The 23,674-nt window shown below is 41.4% G+C and overlaps 2 protein-coding genes across 3 annotated transcripts in view; both read left to right on the top strand.

Annotated features, from left to right (window-relative positions):
* The first annotated feature begins 527 nt into the window (after positions 1-527).
* shprh (SNF2 histone linker PHD RING helicase) lies at positions 528-16,603 on the top strand. 2 transcript variants are annotated; one of them, XM_032547176.1, is made up of 30 exons: positions 528-681; positions 1,426-2,025; positions 3,123-3,252; positions 3,352-3,567; positions 3,750-3,828; positions 4,565-4,715; positions 4,806-4,905; positions 4,997-5,256; positions 5,348-5,989; positions 6,690-6,941; positions 7,032-7,110; positions 7,190-7,353; positions 7,435-7,691; positions 7,832-7,953; positions 8,140-8,228; positions 8,409-8,501; positions 8,610-8,717; positions 9,523-9,665; positions 9,743-9,916; positions 10,644-10,706; positions 10,789-11,014; positions 11,204-11,341; positions 12,150-12,251; positions 12,353-12,424; positions 13,122-13,310; positions 13,384-13,476; positions 13,570-13,656; positions 13,751-13,929; positions 15,984-16,064; positions 16,148-16,603. In XM_032547176.1, exons 2-30 carry the CDS (start codon positions 1,435-1,437, stop codon positions 16,242-16,244), a joined length of 4,977 nt encoding a protein of 1,658 aa, XP_032403067.1. In that variant the 5' UTR covers positions 528-681; positions 1,426-1,434; the 3' UTR covers positions 16,245-16,603. The 2 variants fall into 2 exon arrangements, with proteins under 2 accessions (XP_032403067.1, XP_032403068.1); XM_032547177.1 differs by lacking the exons at positions 528-681; positions 1,426-2,025; positions 3,123-3,252 and having other exon boundaries at positions 3,458-3,592.
* Positions 16,604-16,740: 137 nt separating this feature from the next.
* The window catches only part of LOC116708985 (pancreatic secretory granule membrane major glycoprotein GP2), a 31,133-nt gene continuing 24,199 nt past the window's right edge, over positions 16,741-23,674 (top strand). The window contains exons 1-3 of the mRNA XM_032547178.1: positions 16,741-17,553; positions 18,558-18,646; positions 18,715-18,819. Coding sequence (XP_032403069.1) covers positions 17,466-17,553; positions 18,558-18,646; positions 18,715-18,819 — 282 coding nt within the window. The 5' untranslated portion in view covers positions 16,741-17,465. The remainder of the gene's footprint in view (positions 17,554-18,557; positions 18,647-18,714; positions 18,820-23,674) is intronic.

Below are 23,674 nucleotides of genomic sequence, written 5' to 3'. Positions count from 1 at the left end.
ATGATCTTACGACTTCAAAAGTGTCTCTAGCTAATGAATAAGTCAACAGTTATACGAATTTATATGATGAAACATAAATATTTATTTGACAATACAGTAATGCACGTACTTGTACCTTTGTACCCACAATACACATAGGTATCAGAACCAGAAAAAAAAGAAAAACAAAAAAAAAGGTTTTTAATCGAATAACTTGAAAATATTATATTTGAGATTTTGGTATTTTTTATGACTATCTTTAAAATGCATGTATATGCTAAATTTGACCTAAACTGTATGAAAGTAAACATCTAGTTTTTTTTTAAGTTTTTTTTTTTTTTTTTTTTTATCGTGGAAAGCGTTTTTTATTATTTATTTTCAGTATGACTTTAACGCAGAACGAAGAGGTTAAACTCCGGAAATTCTACGTCCTCAGACGGAAACAAATAATAATAAAAATAAAAGACTTCACTTAAATTGATCAGAAAAGATATTGTGAGGGGCTTTATTTTCCAAAAACTATGCTTTTCTTCCCCTCCAACGTCACTTCCTGCATTTAAAAATGGCGGACATGGACGTCGCTGTGGATAATTGAACTGTGTTTTTGATGCTTTTTCTGCTCGTTAAAGAGGAGCTTCTACATCATGAAGCGATTTTTGTTACAGTCGTAGTCAGCGGAGCAGCTTGGGGAAGGCTAAGAAAGTAAATGCTGTTTTTAATATAATTTGCTGGTATATGTCCAACGATAAATCTACCACGTTAGGTGAAAGTGCTCTCTCTGTAGCGTTGTTTATATTAGCAGCGAGGCTTCCGTATTTCAAATCCTGAAAAAGTACCCTGTGCAGGCGGATAAACAAACTAGTTGCTGGTTAGCAGTAGGTTTTAACCTAAAATTAGAAGCGGTGTTAATTTACGTCTGTGTTTCACTTGATGTTATGGAGCCAAGTACATTACATAGGTTTTGTAATGATACAAATGCTCTTAACTGATAAGTTAAAGTAGCAAAATGACGAGCGCATCGTAGTTAAAAGCTAGTAACCCTTTAGAAAAGCTTCTACTAGACGCAGCAAAATACAAAAGTTGCACTTGCATAAAGCATAAGAGACATTGTTGTGCAACGTCTTTTAATCATGTACAAGGAAATCTATAAAATTGAAGAAACATTTACAGAGTAAGGCTCAATTCCAGCTTCTTGACTCTCTCACTTTCTAGCTCTTAATTTAGGTAATATTCCACTGAGAAATGGGACACTAGTTTCCCATCTTCAGTTTTTACTCTTTTATTCTAATTTAATGTATGTCCCTTTTATACCTATAAGTAACCAGAATAAATGTTTGTGTTGCCCCATAATGACACTTTATCTTGCTTTGTTTAATTATGTGGCTCCTATTTTTGATGTGGTACAAGGTAATAAGTAATTCCTTATTAATTTTGGTCTCTGTTAAGGTTTTTACAATGAGCAGTCGAAGGAAGAGGGCCCCTCCTGTGAGGGTGGACGAAGAATCAAAGAGGAGGCTGGAATGGAACATGCTGGAGGACCGGAAGAACGAAGCCGTCCAGCAAGAAGACCAGACTCCGTCCTCCTCTTCCTGTCTGTCAGGCGACCCTACCGCCTGCACCTCTTTTCTCTCCTCCGTAGAAGACATCACCGAGGAGGACGCCTGCGGTCGTTTGGTTCAGTTGTCAGATGAACTTCCCAGCACGTCCTCGGACAGCGGCGCCGCCTCCGCGTCTCTGGCGCTCTCTGTGGTGCCGGCTTTAAAGCTGGGCCACGTCTGGAAGGCTCTTATCGGGGAGTTCAGCATCAGGCCGGCTTGGCTGCCGTCTGACTACGAGCAGAGATCTTTTCTGGCGTACCGGACGGGCAAGCAGCTCTACCTCAGTTACAGCAGCTGTGATGAGAGCTCGGGGCCGCAGTGGAGCCCTGAGGAGGACGGCTGTGCCGTGGAGTGCAGCCTCGGCAGGATCCCATTCGAGGACCTCGACTGGCTGCAGAAGAGGAGGGTGGTGCAACTCTGCCACCAAACCAAGGAGCAGGAAGTTAAGGTGAAAGTTAGGATATCGTTTAAACTTTTCCACATTTTGTCATGTTATAACAGCAAACTTTGTTTGGATTATATTTGACAGATCAACACAAATTGGAGCATAACTGTGAAGTTCAAAACTTGCTCTCTCTAACTTATTGCAACAGGCTTATGTGCACCTATAAGCAATTAATCAATTAATTGCATGATAAATTAAAATGAGCTTGATAATTTCCATTCTGATGATTATTATTTTTTTAACAGGCAATTCTTTTCACAGAGACTTCATAATCCATTTTATTTACGGTTTGGGATGGGTGTGCTTTTTATTTCCATGTTATGTATTGATTTTGGTTGTTGTGTTTTGTTTTGCATATTTAAATATCTTCAAGTTCCAGTCCTAAATGTTCTTTGCAAAATGAAATTACACCATTTTGCCGTTATCCATATATTACTGGAAAAGGGTTTCAAAACAACAATGTTACCATTTGTCACAATAATTACTGGGACAATTTATCCTCCTGAAAAATGTGTTATTGTGACAGGCCTACTTATTGTAATATAATGATACTATATCACAGGATTTGTGGTTGTAATATTAGGAAGACATACGTTTGCAGGCATATTCACAAAATTAGATAACGCACACCGATGAGGCTCGTCTGTCAAATTAAGCGCACTTTTGAAAATAACAACCTATAATCAATTACTAAGCATACATTTCATTAATCCCATATTTCTGCTTTAAATTTGTGTTTTTTGGATGGTTTGATCTCATATTCTAGTCTTAAATTTTGAGTTTCTATGACCTGTAAGCAGAAAATCATCATAATTAACAAAAATGGAGGCTTGAAGACATCCGTCTGTGTGAAATTTATTTGTATAATGTGTTTCACTTACTGAATTTAGCTACTGAAATTTAAAAAAAAAAACAACAAATTTTTAATTTATTGAACATGACTGTATGGGTTATAGTCTGTATACAGTAATGTAAATAATCCGATATAATTAGTGATTAATTACAAATTTGTTTCTCGGATGCTTTAGAGCTAATTTAAGACATAATAATATTGTTTCCCTCATGCTACGTGAAAGCTGAGTGTTGTCTTTGTGTGACAGGTGGGAATTTACCTACTGGAAACTGGGCTGGGGAAGCCAGAGTTCCTCAGCGAGGGAAACGCTCGGCCAAAGAAAGCGACTCAGATAATGCAGAAGCTGATGGAATATTTCTACGATTTCATCATTCCTGGTACATGTTTGGGCCCAGTTTGTAACATTAGCCACTAAATAAACCCTATGCTCCTTCAAAGCTGTCTCTTAACCGTTTTGTCTTTTTATTTTGATGCAGAGGTCGTAGAGAACGAGGAGGAGTGCGACACTGATCTGGAGAGGCAGAACGTGGAGGAACTCTACGATTACGTGAGGCACCAGCACCAGACGGAGAACCAGGATGTAACATACGATGTCCAGCACAAGGTTCTGATTCCCGTCCTCAGGCCCTATCAGAGCCAGGCCGTCAACTGGATGCTGAGGAGAGAGAAGTATAACATCAGTACACCTAAAGGTACGTATGATGATGATGGTGAAAGGTTTGCATGTCCATTTCAGGGAAACTTGGGAATTCAAATGATTACTTGAGACTATATCAAAGGTGAAAAATATGTTTTGAGTGTTTGTAGAAAAACCAGAGATGATGCTAGCTTTATATATTGAAGATTGTGATGTATTTTCTGTTTTTGTTTGTAGAACACTCCCTGCATTTTCTGTGGCGAGAGGTTGTGACTTTATGTGGCAAGAAGTTGTTCTATAATCCCTTTACCGGCTGGTAAGAAGAACCACTTTTTCTGAAACACGTATAATCAATAATAAGAACAATAACAAATCTATTTATATTCCTCGTCTTAGTTTGTATTTTATTGCTTTCTCTTTGAGCATTTTTTGTCATAGTTCTACAGCTGTTACTTTATTAGGAAAAACAAGCCAGCAGACAATGAAACTCTGCTGAAGTTGCTCTGACAATTTTTTCTCCCCCCAATTAAACTCACACCGCAACCTTAACCAGAAAATCTGGAGACTTTCCTTGGAAATAAAGTAAAGTGCGTGCACTAGTTTTTGGATAAATGTAACACCACCCACCAGTAGGCGGTGCTACAGCTCAACACAAATTTTATAGTTTGGATATCATATGGCGCTAGAGGAGGGCTTTGCTCCTCGATGAAGCCATCTGGGTTTCACTTTCAAATCTGTCCCCACAAAATAAAAATAGAACTTTGAATGCATAAAATTGTTGGATGATTCTGCATGTGATGTGCAAAGCCACGCTCTTATGTCCCCCCAAAAGATTTTTGTCACATCTTTGCAAGGAAATTTCAAAATGTTCTAAGCCTTACAGCTCCTACCTATTTCGACTTTGAATTCAGGCTAACTCAAAAAAGGAATTATTGAAATAAAATCCTTTTTTTTTAAAAAAAGATATTGCATTAGTGCCTGCAGTTTTATCTGTTTTTTTTTCCCATCCTGAAGCACATGTTTAGTTTTATCTCCGTTTCCTGTTATTTTAGCTTAATTCGAGAATTCCCGCTGGCTGGAATCGAGTGGCCCGGTGGGATCCTGGCCGATGAGATGGGGCTCGGGAAAACGGTGGAGGTTTTGGCGCTTATTCTCTTCCATACTCGTCAGAATCTGGAGCAGGAAGCCCTCACGTTGCCTGTGGTGTGAATTTCTTGCACAGTATTATCTTTTTGAACTAGACGTTTGAAAACTGCAACATTTTCATAGCTTGTTACCTTCTGCTCACTGCAGGGAAAATCTGTGAATTACTTTGTTCCTCCTCGTCCGTTAGTAGTGAAAGCTACACGCTGCAAGCCTGAAGCTCAACCAAAAATCAAAACATCCCACCCAGGTGCGACACCCACATCTGTCTCTTCACACATCTGTATGTTCAAAGTTGATCTTGCATTTATTTAAGAGTTTGTTTTTTTTTTTTTCTGCAGCTGTGCGCGTGATGTTGCTAAATGCAATAAAGGAGATGCGGACCGGCAAAGGAGCCTCGGTCAACGCTGTGTTCACCTACATCCGGGCTACTTACGGCTACGACCTCCTGAAGAACCGCAATCACATCAAGAAGACGCTCGCGAAGCTGATAAACGAAGGATTTGTCGACCGCGTAAAGGGCCGGGGTCTGGCGGGTTCTTTCAAGTTGGGGAAGAACTACAAAGAAACAAAGAAAATGTTGTCCGCAGCGTCCAAGTTGGTAAGAATCCGCAACTGCCGTGCCAAAATTTGATGATGTGATTAATCGGCCACTTTGATTTCTCTCCTTGATCAACGTTTGTCTTTGTTAGCTCTTCAGACCAGCAGAGAGCACGCCAAGGAAGACGTTTCAGAGGCGAGCGAAGGAGAAAGCCGAGGCGGCTCTCCAGAACTCCCTCTCAGACGATCAAACAGATCTGAGCCTCGCATCGGACCGGCGTGACACAAAGGGAAAAGAACAAAAGCAATGGGAGGAAAATGCGAACAAGAAAGCAGACCTGGAAGGTGGTGTGACGTCGACGGGTTCCGCCGCGGTATCTTTACGGCTTTCTCTGGGTAAACTTGAGTCAGACACACAGGAGATTCCCAGAGCAGACAGAGGAGAAGAAGCCTCTGGGACAGATTCACAGGATGAGACGGAAACTCCCACCAGAGCGTCCGTAGTCCCGTTCAACACCGCCGATTACCGCTTTGAGTGCATCTGTGGAGAGCTGGGCATTATTGACTACAAGCCGCGTGTGCAGTGTATGAACTGTCAGCTGTGGCAGCACGCAGAATGTGTGAACTATAAGGAGGAGAGCCTCACAACAACGCCCTTCTACTGCCCTCACTGCCTGGTGGCTATGAAACCAGTATCCACTGGTGCGACGCTCATCATTTCGCCCAGCTCCATCTGCCACCAGTGGGTGGAGGAGATCAATCGCCACGTCAGATCCTCCTCCCTGCGCGTGCTGGTGAGCGACATTTATTTAAAATGTTTTTAAAGCAGCTAAATAGTTCTGCAATCAATTAGCTAATCAATTGATTGGTGATTAATTGATTAATCGTCAGTTATTCTGACGATTAATTGATTAATCCGATAAAAATACTGGCACATTCTACAGTTTTCATTTAACTACTTTAATGTATTTCTATACAATATTAGAAATACATAAAAAAGTGGATAGAAACGTTCAATTCATTTTTTAAATTAAGAAAATATATATATTTTTTGTGCCTAAAATGCATTAAAAAACCATTTCTTTAGTGAATTTGAACCTGGTGAAGCTAAATCTACAACATCTGAAGAGTTTTGGGTAAAAGGCATTTTTTGACTTACTGTAAATACAAAATGGATATATATTTTGTACAGTTTTGACTAATCCCTGCTCTGAATATGTTTTTTTATTTCAGCAAATGACCTTCTTTGAGTCTACATAATGATTAATCAATTATTAAATTAGTTTAAGATTATTTCAATAATCGATTAATTCGATTAATCATTTCAGCTCTATTTAGTTTTAAAGCCTTTTATGTCTTTCTATGTGTTGGAAATAGTTGTCACTCTATCTTATTAAACTCCACCTTACATCTGTTTTCTCACATTTTATTTTATTTTTTTACAACTCCTGTTCCCCTCTAAAATAACTCCGTGTGTGTGTGTCCATCTCTCAGGTGTATCAGGGCGTGAAGAAACACGGGTTTATCCAGCCTCGGATGCTTGCCGAGCAGGACGTGGTCATCACCACCTACGACGTTCTTCGCTCTGAGCTCAACTACGTCGACATCCCCCACAGCAACAGCAAGGACGGCCGACGCTTCCGCAACCAGAAGCGCTACATGGCGGTCCCCAGCCCTCTGGTGGCCGTGGAGTGGTGGCGCATCTGTCTGGACGAGGCCCAGATGGTCGAGTGTCCCACTGCCAAGGTGAGTCGAGGTCGCAATCTTCTGAGCTCGTTTTGTGTTTTGTTATTCACAATCGGGTCAATTTATGTGTGCTACTTTTCTGGCCCCCAGGCTGCAGAAATGGCTCTGCGTCTTGCCTCCATCAACCGTTGGTGCGTCAGCGGCACTCCCGTCCAACGAGGCCTTGAAGGTAAAGTTGTAGATGGAAAACCGTCAACCTGAGTCCGTTAAATCTCTCCGTTCCCTGCTGAACTCGTCATGTTTTGTAGATCTGTACGGCCTGACTCTTTTTCTTGGAGCGGATCCATACTGGGTGAAATACTGGTGGGACCAGCTGCTTTATCGCCCCTATCGCCGTGGAAACACAGAACCTCTGTACAATGTGATTGCTCAGATATTGTGGCGGTCGGCTAAAAAGGACGTCATCGATCAGGTATTGTTTTTAAGAGCTCCGCGCCGTCTTTTCAGACAACTTCACAGCAACTAAATGCATTATTTATTCTTCCGTCTTCAGATTCAGATCCCCCCTCAGACAGAGGAGGTGCACTGGCTTCACTTTTCTCCTGTTGAGGGCCATTTCTACCATCGCCAGCACGAGGTCTGCTCCCAGGACGCTCTGGTCAAACTCAGGAAAATCTCCGACTGGAGCCTGAAACTGGGCAGCCTGGACCGGCGCACCGTCAACACCATCCTGTACCCGCTGCTCAGGCTGCGCCAGGCCTGCTGCCATCCGCAGGCCGTGAGGGGGGAGTTCCTGCCTCTGCAGAAAAGGTTTTCCTTTAGCACCTGCTAATTACTAACCCTTCTAGACTCAGTAGAGTAAACCAGAAAGCTAATAGGACGCATTTGTGTTTATTTTAAGCTTACCAAGTCTGTGTAAGCGAGATTTAAGCGTATTTCTCTTCTTTCAGCACCATGACAATGGAGGAGCTCCTCAAGTCCTTGCAGAAGAAATGTCGAGTGGAGTGTGAAGAAGCTCACAGACAGCTGGTGTGCGCACTCAACGGCTTGGCTGGAATTCACATCATCCGAGGTATAAAACGCCCGCCCGCTTTGCTCCCGTTTCCCATGGGAAGAAGTTCAAAACAAAACACGAGGCATGATCTCATCTTTGTTGCTTTTTGTACTGATATGTGAGGTTATTCCTATAGTTTCATCTCATTACCTCAAAATTGCAGCAAGAGTCCCTCAGGACAACGGCTTCTTTTGTCACCTGCAGGCGAGTTTGTGGAGGCTGCGGAGATGTATAGAGAAGTTCTGCGCTCATCAGAGGAGCACAAAGGCCGGCTGAAAACTGATTCGTTACAGGTGTGTGGGATCATTGTTGTTTATTTATCTTCTTCTTCAACACTACATTGACATTTGTAGTTGTAGGGTGGCAAACGTGGAAAAAATTCAAGGGTTATAAATGTAGGAAGTTGTGCCCTTCTCCAGTTTTGTCCAAATTTAAGAGTTTAATATTATTCTTTCACCATTAATGCAAACCAGCGACTTCATGCCACTCACAACCTAATGGAGCTGCTCAATGCAAAGCATCGTGGGATTCCTCCAACACTCAGAGATGACCGACTCGGTGAAGAGGTACGCAGCGCAGATTTGTTACAGAAACAAGTGTAATGTTTTAGATATAAACGTTGTTGGAGGTCTGCTCCAGATTTGTTTCCTTTTAAAATATTTGTATGTCTGCAGGCTGAGCAGCTGCGGCAGCATTACATGACCAAATACGACTCGGAGGTGGCCGACGCCCATCAGGCCCTGCAGCCAGTGCTGCAGAACATCAAAGAGCTGAAGCGCAAAGTGAGAAATGGCACATGCTCTTTCAGAAACATTCAAACGTTTGTTGTTGTTGTTGTCAAATTTATTATTTTTACACGACAGAAATAGATGAACTTTTCAATAAGGTTCCTTTCTTATCCGAACAAGATGAGCAATTACAACAGAAATATTTATTATTGTTTTATTGCTTTTTCTATTATTTGTATTTCTAGTTTTTGAACATAACAAACTTGAGTAAACAAACTGCAACATCAATAGAAACAAAATGAAAAGTATGAAATGAAAGAACTTTTAGATAATTACTCAAAATTAGTTCTGAGATTCTGGGCATATGTTCCATTGCTTTCATGTTGAACTGTGCAAGATTATGGTTATATGCAAAAATCGACATTGCCATGCAAAGTTGACTTTGTGTTTCATTGAATACTTTAAGATTCAGTTTGATAGACAAAATGCATCTACCTTCTTTTTCAATACTGAACAATGTTTTTGTTTAGAGCAAAAATCAAACTACCGACATTTTCTTGCAGCAGCTGGGCAGCAAAATAAATAAATAAATAATAATTAAAAAAAAAAATATATATATATATACACGTATATATACACACATATATATATATATATATTATATATATAAAACCTGTTTGTAATCAATCTACTTTTGGCTTCTTTCCTAATTGCCACTTTAAGTGTAAAATACTCATGTGGCTGTTATTCAAGAATCCAATAGTGTGATTAAAATAATTACCTCACTATTTTCTGAGATAATACCAAAAACGTATTCAGATAAGCCTCCAATCAGACAGATTTGTCTTTTAATCTCCAGGTGAACTTAAACTCCCCCTGGTGGTTGGAAGTCATTCAGATGTCAACCCGCTGTTCCACCGACGAAGATCTGGTGTCCCGTGTGAAGAATGAGCTAACTTCCAGCTACAAGCAGCAGGCCAACAAGCTCTCCATGGCAGACAAGTAAAAAGCCTCTACTTAGCTTCCATCGTTAGCATTCACGCTAATAACACACTAAAAACATGCTGGGTTCCCTGCAGGTTCCGTGACGCTTGTGGTCTGCAGTTCCTTCTCACCACACAAATGCAAGATCTAATGAAGTCACAAAAGACTGTCCGGGACGCAGTGAAGAGTCTTGAGGGCCCGGCTTCTAAGGAAGTGATTGAAGAGGCCACCATTTGCCATCTTAGGCCAATGCGACTGCCACTCAATAAGTAAGTTACCGGTACCAGTACTCAAGATCAACATCACGTTATTCATGATACTCTACAATATGTACAATATGTAGTTGTATGAACGCACCCTCTTAAAGCTTTTATAAACAACATGCATTTTACATATTTGTAAAAACTGTGACTGTGTCATGACAGCAGAGCATGAGACGGATAATATGTGGAAAAAAATGTATCTCCTCCATGTGGTTCTACTGCCCTTTTGGGAAATACACCACTTGGTCAGAAACAACCAATCAGAGCCAGGAGGAGAGTCAGTTATTCTTGGGTATGTGCTGCTCACACCTTCCACCCTTGCTCTCTGCTAGCCTAGAGCTAGCTCCCATCACAGCTAGCTCCTCTCAAAATGCTAAGGCTAAGGCTAGTTAGCATGGCCACCGATATCGGCGGATATGCGATTTTGTATAAGAATGTGCCATTAGCACATTTAGCAGCATGTACACGAGCATGATTGACAGTGCCAAGACCCTCCTCCTGGTTCTTATTGGTTGTTTTTGAGCACGCTGTGTATTTTTGCAGATGGCAGTGGGACCACAGGGGAGCTCGATATGTTTCTTTTGTTTGTTTTTCACAGATCATCTGCCTCACCTTATACTGTCAGGACATAGTGACTGTTTCAGCAAATATTTAAGAAAAACATTGTTTATAAAAGTTACATAAATCAGCTTTAAAAGTCATGAACTATAACTCATCTCTTTTTATGTCGCAGCTGTGTGTTTTGTAAAGCTGACGAGCTTTTCACTGATTATGAATCCAAGTTGTTTGCTCACACGTAAGTAAGCAGGCATCCTAGAGTTTTCCAACTCGTATTGTAATTGAACACCTGAAGTGATAGACACAAAATCCGTCATCAGAGTGAAAGGCCAGATGGCCATCTTCGAGGAGATGATCGAGGACGAGGAAGGCCTGGTGGACGACCGCCTCCCCACCACCAGTCGCGGTCTGTGGGCGGCGAGCGAGGCGGAGCGCACTCTGAAAGCCATCCTGTCGTTCGCCAAAGCTAAGCGCATGGACCCGGAGCTGGTGGAGGAGGGCAACATGTTCATGGAGCTGTTTGAAAACTGGAAGAAGGAGTATAAGGTAAGCAGGCTTCTCTTATATTTTGGAATTGAAGAAGAAAATCTTCTGTCTGCTTTAGGAAAAATGTTAATTACAAAAGGTCAAAGAGATTTTCGTATTTGTCTGTAACTTGTATTTCCACACCTACCAGAATGTTATACAGTTGTACTTATGCAAGTTAGAAAGATTATTTCTTTGCTGTTATTCCAGGTGTTGCATGAGTACTGGATGGTGCTGCGCAATCACGTGTCGGCCATTGACGAGTTGGGCATGGCGACTGAACGGCTGCGTGTTCGTCTACCTGACGAGCCGAAGCCCAAACTGCTGCACATTATAGAGCCACATGAAGTAAGTAAACAGTAGTGATATAATCTGTAACTAATCGGATGTTTAAACCCGAATTATTGAAGTAGGACTGTACGATATGACTGAAAAACATATCACGATATAATAGTTTCAAATCAGTCAATATCGAGAATTATTGATTAGTTTTTTGTTTTAAATATTTGGAATACTGCCAATCTAGTGCCATGACCTTTCCTGTTTTATCCAGTTTTTTACTCTGTCATTATTTTATTTTTAAGCGGTTATGACATATTTTGCTGGACGATAAATTGTCTCAAAAGTTATTCCAGTAAACAATAATGTTGTGTTGCACAATTTTTAAGTTATATAATGGTATGGATGTATGTGGGTATTTTCATTTAACTAGAAAAAATAACTAATTGAGCTAAAACATTTCTTGAGGCACGAAGACGAAACCTGAAACTGCTGCTGCTCATGTTACTCCACAGGTTGTTGCTAGGTAACCAAAGAGCGAGCGAGTTAGTTGATGCTACTCACCTTGCTTAGCTAGTCTTGAGTGGTTGAGCGGATAAAGTCTTTTCTCTGCCTAAATCACCCAGAATTCTGTGCGGTTCTGAATTCAGTGAAATTCTTAAATATTCTGTCAGACATATTATCTATTGATATTGATCACGTGTCTGTCGCTTAGTTATTGATTTATTGTCCAGCCCTACATTAAAAGGTCTTACGGTGTATTTTTATCTAGTTTCAACCCTTGTGCTCACTGACTTTAATTACAAAACATTTTCACTGATAGAAAAGCAACAAACTATTTTTTTTTGCCCTCTGCTCTCCATTGTTTCGCTGTCAGGTGGAGCAGAACAGGGTCAAGCTCCTGAACGACCAAGCTGTGGCCAAGTCTCAACTCCAAAAGAAGCTTGGACAGTTTCTGTACCTAACCAATCTGGAAAAGGTACGTTTATGATCGCTAGCAGCATTTCGTTGTATCATTTGGAATAATTAGGAAATATTTAATGTAGTTTGACTCCATGTTGCTTGAATTTTGTATCAAAGTCACAGGACAAGTCAACTGGAGGGCTGAACCCAGAGCCATGCCCCATCTGTGCTCGTCCTCTGGGGCAGGAGGTGAGTATTGATGGTAGATTTAAAGATGGCAAGGTTTTATATTGAAAGAATGAAAGAACAGGGCTCAACTTTTAAGCAATATTCCCATAAATATCAACTTAAAACTATTTTTCGGATGCTTATTGCTAGGCTTGTCACAATAAGCAATAGATCATGATAAATTTGAATGATAAATTAAGATGAGTTCAATAATTTCCATTTGTATGAGTCAGCGTTTTTCTCTTTTAATACCAAAAATTGGACTAAAGTCTTCAGTCTGGTGCTTTGGTCTCTGTTTTATTTACAGAGACTTCATGATTCATTTTATTTGCTGTTTTCTTTTCTTTATTTTGAATATTTAAAATGTCTTGCATTTCCCGTGTTAAATGTTCATGAGAATTTAAAGTTTATTGATCTTTGACAATGTGTTCTGGCATTATCATGCTATGACCATTTTATCACATGAAAATGGTCTCCAAACACTATTATCATTTATCGCATTAACTTCTGGGACAATTTATTGTCCAGTAAAATGTGTTATTGTGACAGGCCTATTTATTGCTTTTGTTTTTGAATTTTTTATAACATTTGACATTTAATCAAATTTACCATAACGTCACTGCTATTATGCTGTTCTCGGGGTGCAGCAAGTCAAAAATAATCTCAATCATGATGCAAACTGAACTACTTACTTTCCACCGTTGTTTCCTCCTTATAGTGGGCCGTGTTGACTTGCGGCCACTGCTTCTGTAACGAGTGCATTGCCATCATCGTGGAGCAGTACAGCGTGGGCTCAAGGCGGCGAGCCATCAAGTGTGCCATTTGTAGACAGACCACTTCCCACACAGAAATCTCCTACGTGTTCACTACCCAGTCATCCAGCCACGACCAGGACATACCAGTCAAGGTTGATCGACAATTACATTTTAAACATGTTAAGTTTTGGACTTTTTGTTAACAGTTGCAATCGTTTTGTGCAGGGAAGCCACTCTACCAAAGTGGAGGCGGTTGTGAGAACTCTAAAGCAGATCCAGATGAACGATCCCGGAGCCAAATGTCTCGTCTTTTCAATGGTAAATGAAGCGTTTCTGTTACGAAGGACTGTTGTTTGTCGCGATATTGAGCTAGGATGTGATCTGGATTGTTTCCTTGTGTCTTGTGAACAGTGGCAGAGTGTCCTGGACATCATCGCAAAAGCCTTGTTGGACAATAACCTGGAGTTTTCACAAATCAACGGAATTCATAAGTTCCAGGTTTGACTTTAAACATTTCACAGGAATCATGGCAAACCATCTAAATCTCTTTGTGATTAGTTTATTCACTGATATTTTTTTTGTATGTTTTCAGGAGAATCTTAGTTCTTTCAAATACAGTGAAAAGATCAATATTCTCCTCCTCCCACTCCACACCGGCTCCAATGGGCTGAATATCATCGAAGCAACCCATGTGTTGCTAGTCGAACCAATCCTCAACCCAGCTCACGAACTCCAGGCTATAGGGAGGGTGCACCGGATTGGCCAAACAAAGTAAGCGACAGGAAGCTGCACATCAAGAAAGAAATCTAACTTGAGTTCCTTCAAGTAAAGATGTAATGAGGGGCAATTTTTCCATTTTCAAAGCTTTCTTATACAAGCTCAAATGATCACTTTTTGACAATTGCAATTCACAATCTTATATCAAGCACACATACAGAACTTTCCAGTGATGTCTTTTGCATATTTAACTTTAAGCTTTTAGTTTAACCTTCTCAGTACTCTGCAAAAATACGCTTCGCCTTTAAATGTTTTTACAATCCGTGTTGCTACGACCACAAACGTCAGTGTATTTTATAAGGGTTTTTATCTGATGTGTCAGACAAAGGAGTACAGTCATGGCCAAATGTTTTGAGAATGATTCAAATGTTAATATTTACAAAGTCTACTGCTTCAGTTTTTATAACGGCAATTTGCATATACTCCAGAATGTTATGAAGAGTGATCAGCGTAACAGCAATTAATTGCAAAGTCAGTATTTGCCTAGAAAATGAACTTTATCCCCCAAAACACATTTCAACTTCATTGCAGCCCTGCCTTAAAAGGACCAGCTAACATCGTTTCAGTGATTGCTCCATTAACACAGGTATGAGTGGTGATGAGGACAGGGCTGGAGATCAATCTGTCATGATTAAGTAAGAATGACACCACTGGACACTTTAAAAAGAGGCTGGTGCTTGGCATCATTGTTTCTCTTCTGTGAACCATGGTTATCTCGAAAGAAACACGTGCAGTCATCATTGCACTGCACAAAAATGGCCTAACAGGAAAGAGAATCGCAGCTAGAAAGATTGCACCTCAGTCAACAATCTATCGCATCATCAAGAACTTCAAGGAGAGAGGTTCCATTGTTGCCAGAAAGGCTCCAGGGCACCCAAGAAAGACCAGCAAGCGCCAGGACCGTCTCTTGTGTGTTTCAGCTGCGGGATCGGGCTACCAGCAGTGCAGAGCTTGCTCAGGAATGGCAGCAGGCAGGTGTGAGTGCATCTGCACGCACTGTGAGGCGGAGACTCTTGGAGCAAGGCCTGGTCTCAAGGAGGGCAGCAAAGAAGCCACTTCTCTCCAGGAAAAACATCAGGGACAGACTGATATTCTGCAAAAGGTACAGGGAGTGGACTGCTGAGGACTGGGGTAAAGTCATTTTCTCTGATGAATCCCCTTTCCGATTGTTTGGGACATCTGGAAAACAGCTTGTTCGGAGAAGACAAGGTGAGCACTACCACCAGTCTTGTCTCATGCCAACTGTAAAGCATCCTGAAACCATTCATGTGTGGGGTTGCTTCTCAGCCAAGGGAGTCGGCTCTCTCACAGTCTTACCTAAAAACACAGCCATGAATAAAGAATGGTACCAGAATGTCCTCTGAGAGCAACTTCTCCCAACTGTCCAAGAGCAGTTTGGTGATGAACAATGCCTTTTCCAGCATGATGGAGCACCTTGCCATAAAGCAAAGGTGATATCTAACTGGCTCAGGGAACAAAACATAGAGATTTTGGGTCCATGGCCTGGAAACTCCCCTGATCTTAATCCCATTGAAAACTTGTGGTCAATCATCAAGAGACAGGTGGACAAACAAAAACCTAGGAATTCTGACAAAATGCAAGCATTGATTGTGCAAGAATGGACTGCTATCAGTCAGGATTTGGTCCAGAAATTGATTGAGAGCATGCCAGGGAGAATTGCAGAGGTCCTGAAGAAGAGGGGTCAACACTGCAAATATTGACTTGCTGCATTAACTCATTCTAACTGTCATTAAAAGCTTTTGTTACTCATAATATGATTGCAATTGTATTTCTGTATGTGATGACAACATCTGACATACACACATGAAAACCAGAGGGCAGCAGATCATGTGAAAATATAATATTTGTGTCATTCTCAATACTTTTGGCCATGACTGTACATCATTGTGGACGACTTTGGCTGAATTAAATGTGTTTAATTCTCTCTTTGACCTATCATATACAACCCAGATAAAATACATGGAAGTTTGTGGTTGGCACATGACAAAATGTGGAAAAATGTAACATTCGTGTTCTCTGTCCAATAGGCCGACATTTGTACACAGATTCCTAATCAAATCCACTATTGAGGAGCGAATGCAAGCGATGCTGAAGACAGCAGAAAAGAGGTGGTTTTAGCTTCAAAACATCATTATTGGTATATGTACTATTAATTTAAATACTAACAGAAAGTGTTTTGCTTTAATTGTAGTCACACCAGCACAGCCATGAAGCATTCGGAGGCTGCCGTTCTGACGGTAGCTGACCTTGCCGATCTGTTTACAGAGGACACTGAACCTCTGGAGTGAATCCGAACTGACTCTGTACCCAGTGGTGAAGGAAGTACTATGATTTTGCACATTCCTTTTTATATATATATATATGTAAGCAACTTACGAAATGCATTTCCAAGAATATATTATTGTTTTTCTTATCAAACCACTGACAACAAGCAACATGTTTGCCAAAGCATATTTAAAATCAGATTTTAAATGTAAGTCAGTTCTCGTTCTAACAGACTCAGTTGTTTATATTCACTCTTGGTTGTTACGTTTGACTAGACTGTACAGCATCATGCGCTACTCTGAATCTCACTGTACGGCCACAATAAAACCTCATTCAGGTGAAGCTACCACAAGCGGTAAATAAAAGTATGTCAGCGAAACGATGTTGGGCTTTTATTTATTTCATTAAAGAACGAATAAACAGGAAACCACTCAGTCCACTCGTCTATACTCTTACAAATGTCTGCTAAAACAATGAGAGGGAGACGAACCAAATTGTAAAGCATGTGTCATTTACAAAAAAAAAGCACACAAGATTTGTTGTTTGAAATAAAAGAACTTCTAAAATCTAACAAAGGTGAAGAAGATTTCTGCCTCACTTCATCTTTTTTTTTCTTAATTTCCATTTGCAAATTGCCTGAACAGGTTTAGTGTTCAGAATAATTTAATACATGTTGGCGTTAAGGTTTTTTTTAAACAAGGATATATTTCTTGAATTTGCATGCAGTAGCGGGATTTTACGGCGTGTCTAACCACACGCATGCAAACTGGTCAGTGAATTGCCCTTGACCTATAATGAGTCTCTTGTCCTTACCAACTGGGATTCCCGCACCCGTAAAATGTTTTAAAGGGTCCAAACAAAAGACAGAGAGAACAAAGAGTAACCCCTTCGTTTTTTTCCTTTTTACCACATGCTCCCCGTGGTAAGGAACACTTGTAAGGTGTTTACCAAGACGACATGGCTGTAGTAGGCGGTGTCATCCGTGTTACCTTGGACTCGCCTCCGTCAACCCTATTCACGTGTGGAATCTCATTGTTGTCTGAAGCATCATTCAAACTGGTGTTTTAAAGCCAGAGAAGGGGCTGGTGGGGCAGGAGGTGGTCCCAGTTCATTTAGAGCTGGGTTTCATGGGTTGGAGAAGGAGAGAGGTGCTACATCTTCTGGTGACAGTGAGATTTAGGGAAAGATTCAAACGGCAGCGGAGTGGCAAAGCAGAGAGAAACTAGAGGGAGAGGATTTGGAAGATGGTGTCTAGCGGTGTGGTTTTTACCTGGTTGCTCTTCGCTCTGACAACGGCGGTCTCAGCAGTTCACCTGGAACCCATGGTGGAGGGTCAGTGCACACTTTACAAACCGCATATGTGATTCAGGATCAAAAATCAGGCAGAATGCTCTTTTACTACTTGTTTTCTTCACTTCTAAGTTGTAGTTATTTGTATAATTTAAATATGAGTAATGTACCTATTAGGTGTTGAAGGGAAATCTGACTGGAAGAGTAGGCGTCCTACAATCAGAAAGTTGTGGGTTTGATTCCAGTTTTTTCCTGTTACATATTGTTGACTTAACCCCAAGTTGCCATTATGGAGCTTTTCAGTATGTTGACAACTTTTAAAGAGAAATTCACAGTTCTGTAAAAGAAAAGTTGTTTTTATTTGCCACACTTAAATGTTCCTAGTCATCTAAAACAAAACAAAAAAGCTTGATCTCACTAAATATAAAATCAGTTGAAACCAACCATCCCTTATGTTCCATTTTTGGACAGCTTAATTTCACTTCTTACACCTAGTCAAGAACTCACTCAAGTACCTGACTGACAATATGAAGTAGGTGTGATCTAAATTCGACGGATGGGAAACAAAGTAGCTGACATTTATTGATCTGAAAAGGTTGACGAAGCCATTTCTAGTTGTTGGCTTTCACTGGACTGACGAGACAAAGTGCAACCTTTTGAAAGGTGTACAGTACATGTGCTGAAGTGTTTCAGACAAATATCACACGGATAATGAAACATTGTGGTGGCAATGTGATAATCTGGCCCTGCTTTGCTGATTGAAGCATATATTCTGCTCTCCTATAGAGAGAATCCCAAATGAGAACGTCTGGTCCTCGGTTTGTGACCTTCAAGTCAAACAAATTTCTGTTATGTACTAGGATAAAGATTCAAAGCACAACATCAAGTCCACTTCTGACTGAATGGCTCAAATTGAACTTAAAGGACGACTCAGGGTCAGGACTTCAATCTTGTTGAAATAACGTGGCGTGACCTTGCTTTCTCTAAAGGGATTTTTGTGTCCTCTTGTTTGAACTCCCACCCCCCCCCCATTTTTTAAACACCAGAGCTCAATGAAACGGTGTTTTGTACCAATGACCACATGGACGTCATGATTCCAAGTGCTTTTTTCCTCAACAAGGTGCCTCCAGTTGATGTAAGGAAAACCGTCCCAACATTTCCTCTTCAAGTGCGACCATGGCAAAACGTGAACTTGTCTTTCAGGTCGATGATTTGCATCTAAATGATCCAGAATGCAGAGGAGAGGAAATCGGGGCCAACTTCGTTTTTAGCATCAGGACGAATCTCTCAGACTGCGGGACCATAATGGTAGGACACTAAACCTGAACGTAAATGCTAGTAAAGTTTTTTTCTTTTTGTGCGTTGTGAGTGTTTTGCCTAACTCATGTAATTAATCAAACATTGCACGTGAGCTCAGACATTTAGAACAGCTCCTTACAAATGAGAGAGGCTTTAACTTTAACTGCTATGGAGACAAACAGCACTTGGTATCAGCCTAATGGGTGACATAAAACTGCCACTGTAATAAATTTTCTATTTTACGATGGCTGCCTTTGTTCTGGGGCTAGTTCCCAGCCAATTAGTGTCGTTTTGGCACCAATTCGTGTTATTAACGTCTTTTTTCTTTTTTAACAATGGTGACTTTTGAGTTGTATAAGTTGTATAAGTCAAGGAAATGTACAAAAAAATAAAAAAAGACAAACATAGAGAGGAACAAACTCTGAAGTCCAGACAGAAAAAAGTGAGGCAAAAGAAATAGGGAGTGGCTGTTTTTTCATCAGGAATTATGGGTGGTGTTTCTTTCAACCTCATTCAAACCACCAAGGGAACCCTGTAGATTTTTATTGGGAAAGCTAATTACTTATTGAAAGTTCTCTGAATAAGAAGGTGATGAATCACTGGCCCTTTCGCCTCCTGATCATTTTAATCTGGTCTCTTTTACGAGTTTTGGGGAGCTTTAAATGCCAGCTGCACCACACAAGTTTTCTCAAACTGCCCGCTTGGTATGTTTGAAGGTTTGTCGTATAAACCGAGCCAAAGGTTAAACAAGATTTCATCGGGGGGGGGGAGACAAACCCTTCCAACTCTCCACCTCAGTGTTTTACAAGGTTTCAGGCACGGCAGCTGGTGAAAGTAACCCTCCACACAGGATTAGGCGGTGGGTTGCTAAAGAAGACTGGCTGCCTCAGCTGCCAGACCCGCTTTCACCTAGACTGTAGATCTTTAGAAACTTGTAGAAACGTCATGTGATAGACAAATTCGCAGTTGTGTAGTGAAAGGTCAACTAAATGTGCTTTTTATTATTTTGTTGGAGACTGGCTGGAGAATGTCAGGTGGATTTGGTGACATATTCGTGTCACTGCTAGCCCGTCTCACCAGAGTAACGTTTTCTATTTAATACATTTGTTTAGCATGAATGCGGCCTCATACCTTCTGATTTTAGTTTACCTTGAGTTCGTAGGGCGTTTTTTTGCAGCAATGTCCTCCACAGCAGGGGTGTTGTCTGCAAACTTGATGATGGCGTTAGAGCCATGGACAGGTCTGCAGTCGTAGGTGAAGAGGGAGTAGAGGAAGGGACTCATCACACAGCCTTGTGGCACTCCGGTGTTTATGATGATGGTGGATGAGAAGTGGTTGTCCAGTCGGACATGTTGAGGTCGACTGGTCAGGAAGTCGAGCAACCAGTTACACATGAGTGAACTGATGCCGAGGTCTGTGAGTTTGGTAATGAGTTGTGATGGGATGACAATGTTGAATGCTGAACTAAAATCTAAGAACAGCAGTCTGGCGTAAGTGTTCTTACTGTCCAGGTGAGAAAGGACAGAGTGCAGCACTATAGAGACTGCGTCCTCTGTGCTCCTGTTCTGCCTGTATGCAAATTGGTGGGGGTCTAGTGTGGGGGGGAGACAGGATCTGAGGTGTGCTAGGACCAGCCGCTCCAAGCACTTGGTAATGATGGGGGTAAGGGCTACCGGGCGGTAGTCATTGAGTCTGGTTGGGTTGGGATTCTTGGGGATTGGGACGATGGAGGTAGACTTGAAGCAGGTCGGTACCACAGCGCGGGCCAGGGACAGGTTGAAGATGTCCGTCAGCACTCCTGCCAGCTCCCCAGAGCACGTTCTGAGGACACGTCCAGGTATGCCATCAGGACCCGCAGCCTTGTGGGATTTAATCCTGCTCAGAGCCGCTCCTACGTCAGTGGGGAGGAAAGTCAGTGGCTGTTGGCCTGGGGTGGTAGCTGCTTTGGTTGCAGTTGTGGTATTCCCTCTCTCAAAACGAACATAGAAGTTGTTAAGTTCGTTGAGGAAGGAGACATCAGTAGAAGCGGGGGTGGTATTGGGATTCTTGTAGTCTGTGAGAATCTGAAGGCCTTGCCACATACATCGGGGGTTGGAGTTAGAAAAATGATCCTCCACCTTCCTTTTGTAGTGGTGTTTGGCCTTCTTGATTCCCCTCTTCAGCTCAGTCCTGGCTGCACTGTAAGTCTGTGCATCCCCTGACCTGAAGGCGATGTTGCGGGCCTTCAGCAGGAGACGAACGTCTCGGTTCATCCAGGGTTTCTGGTTGGGGTACATGGTAATGCGTTTGCAGGTGGTGACACGTTCTATGGTGGTGGAAATATGGTTCAGTACAGATGAGGCGTACTGATCCAAGTCTGTATGGTGGAAAATAGTCCTGGAAGAAGTTTTAACATTCTTACCATAGAATATGTCTTAATTGCACTTTGTTGTCTGATCTTAACAAACCTGTTGCTTTTCTCTGCTTATTTTTATTTTCTTATTTTTATTTGCAACATTCTCTCCTATTTCTTTTCATTTTATCTCCATGCTGTTGAACCAACACTGAGGTCATAAAATGACCTTTCAATCGTCTGTGTCCTAAATATTTCACCTCTTCTTTGCACATTTGGAGTTTGTTCTTGCTAACTTTGTGGCCTTCTTCAGCTAAATGTTTCAAATTAAGCTAAAGTATCCTTTTACCACAAATCTCATAAATTCACCAAAACTTCCTTTGTTTGATCAATTTCTATTTACCAAGAGAGTTTCATCTAGTTTCACTGAATCATAAATCCTATAGATTTAATAATATTTCTCTATTTTAACAAAATTTTGGTCATTATTAAAAAGACGGTTTGTGAAAATATCTAGAATCAGCTTCATGCTGTAGTTTGTTGTTATCTGGGCAATTCCTCTTCCAGTTAGGGCCTGTTTCTCTAAAGATCTTCTCTGTTTTATCTTGATTCTCATTCCAATAAAATGCTCCCACTGTAACTCATTTGTAATTTATTCTATTTTTCTACATCCTTCTCAGCCTAGGAGGAATAATTAACATTCTTATCTAATATTTTAAGTTCTCAATTCTATATAATTATTACTCGTATTTCATAAACATCCTTAGGATCATGCAAAGCATTTTTAGCTGTTTCTCTCTAAGATCTATTTTCTATTGTCAATCATTACGTTCTTTCAAACTGCTATGAACCTTAAACACAATTATCATTCTAATTTTCAAATCATCCTTTCATCCTCTTTAACTCACTTACACCTTGCCTTCTTTAACTATACCTACTTTTCTTTCCAGCTTTTAGATAATTATTTTTTTTTCATTTTGTTTATCTATCTACTTAGACATTTATTTATCTATACTCTATATCTTCAAAACCTTCTTTTTAAAATTTCCTTTCTGTATTTGGTTGCTTTTTTCTTATAACTCCTCCCTGAGCTCCTCGCTGCTCTGCTGCCTGATCTGCTTCATCCTTCTTTGCTCTCCTGTTTTATCCTAACTTTTCTGATTGCCTTCTTCTCTCTTTTTAGCTCCTCCATCCACTTTTCTAACTCACCCATTCCTTCACTACTCATCTTTTTCTGATTTGATTTTTGTTTTCTGTCGTACTTCATCCTATAACTCAGTCAGTTCTTTTTTTTGAGTGTTTAATTGGCCCTGAAAGTTATATTTTTCTATCAATTTATTTAAATTCTTTACTGAGTTAGGGTTTTGTCTTTCCATAAACTTCCAGTCCTTACACTGGAGTTTATCTTTCGGTGTTAATTTGCTATTCCCTTTTCCCATTTTGAGCAATTTAGTCAATTTCGTTCCAGTCTTAAAAACACATAGGGTGGACTCTAAAAGACTGGATAAATTCTTAGCAGGACGGTGATCCCCTGTTGTGGTAATTCCCTCTTCAACCTTTTCAGGTGGGAAATTCTTGCCTACATGCATCCACCAGAGGTTCACCGTTTGCACTCCTGCCGTTTGGTATGAGGACAAATACCCAGTGGTATTTAAATTCCTCCAAGTATTCTCACATTCACACACACACTTGGTATTACGGGTTTTTCAGTTTACGCGGACTCCGCCGTCCTTCTGTTACGGATTTTTCAGTCCTTCTGTTACCCATCAGTGCCTAGGATTCATGGGGTTTTACACCCCAAAGACCCTCCATCGTTCGCTCACTTTTTAATTTAAACGCTACTCACTTGTCCCCCCTTCACGGACGTCCCGTCAGCCGTTGGTTTCCAGCAGGCGGGTCGGAGACACAGTCCTGGAAAAGATCTGAGACTCCTAGGGGCCTGCCGTGGCCACGGTCTTCTGATGTCCGTCCCTCCCGCTGGAAACCGCAGGCGTATCGGACTCCGGCTTCGAAGGAGCAATTTATCCATCCATCCATCTTCTTCCGCTTTATCCGGGGTCGGGTTGCGGGGGTAGCAGCTTCAGAAGGGAGGCCCAGACTTCCCTCTCCCCGGCCTCTTCTTCCAGCTCTTCCGGGGGAATCCCGAGGCGTTCCCAGGCCAGCCGAGAGACATCGTCCCTCCAGCGTGTCCTGGGTCTTCCCCGGGGCCTCCTCCGGGTGGGACGTGCCCGGAGCACCTCACCAGGGAGGCGTCCAGGAGGCATCCTGACCAGATGCCCGAGCCTCAACTGGCTCCTCTCGATGTGAAGGAGCAGCGACTCTACTCTGAGTCCCTCCCGGATGACTGAGCTTCTCACCCTGTCTCTAAGGGAGAGCCCAGACACCCTGCGGAGAAAACCCATTTCAGCCGCTTGTATCCACGATCTCGTTCTTTCGGTCACGACCAAAAGCTCATGACCATAGATGAGGGTGGGAACGTAGATCGACCGGTAAATCGAGAGCTTCGCTTTTTGGCTCTGCTCTCTCTTCACC

Source organism: Xiphophorus hellerii, chromosome 19 (assembly GCF_003331165.1).
Source record: "Xiphophorus hellerii strain 12219 chromosome 19, Xiphophorus_hellerii-4.1, whole genome shotgun sequence".
Taxonomy (NCBI): Eukaryota; Metazoa; Chordata; class Actinopteri; order Cyprinodontiformes; family Poeciliidae; genus Xiphophorus; species Xiphophorus hellerii.
Note: the sequence above shows the minus strand (reverse complement) of the source record. Positions and strands in the feature narration are given on the sequence as shown.

Coding starts and splice junctions, on each gene's coding strand:
- shprh (XM_032547176.1), top strand. CDS start 1,435: ATGAGCAGTCGAAGGAAGAGGGCCCCTCCTGTGAGGGTGGACGAAGAA. Junction 7,354..7,434: donor AAAAGGACGTCATCGATCAG/GTATTGTTTTTA, acceptor TTCCGTCTTCAG/ATTCAGATCCCCCCTCAGAC. Junction 13,657..13,750: donor ACGGAATTCATAAGTTCCAG/GTTTGACTTTAA, acceptor GTATGTTTTCAG/GAGAATCTTAGTTCTTTCAA.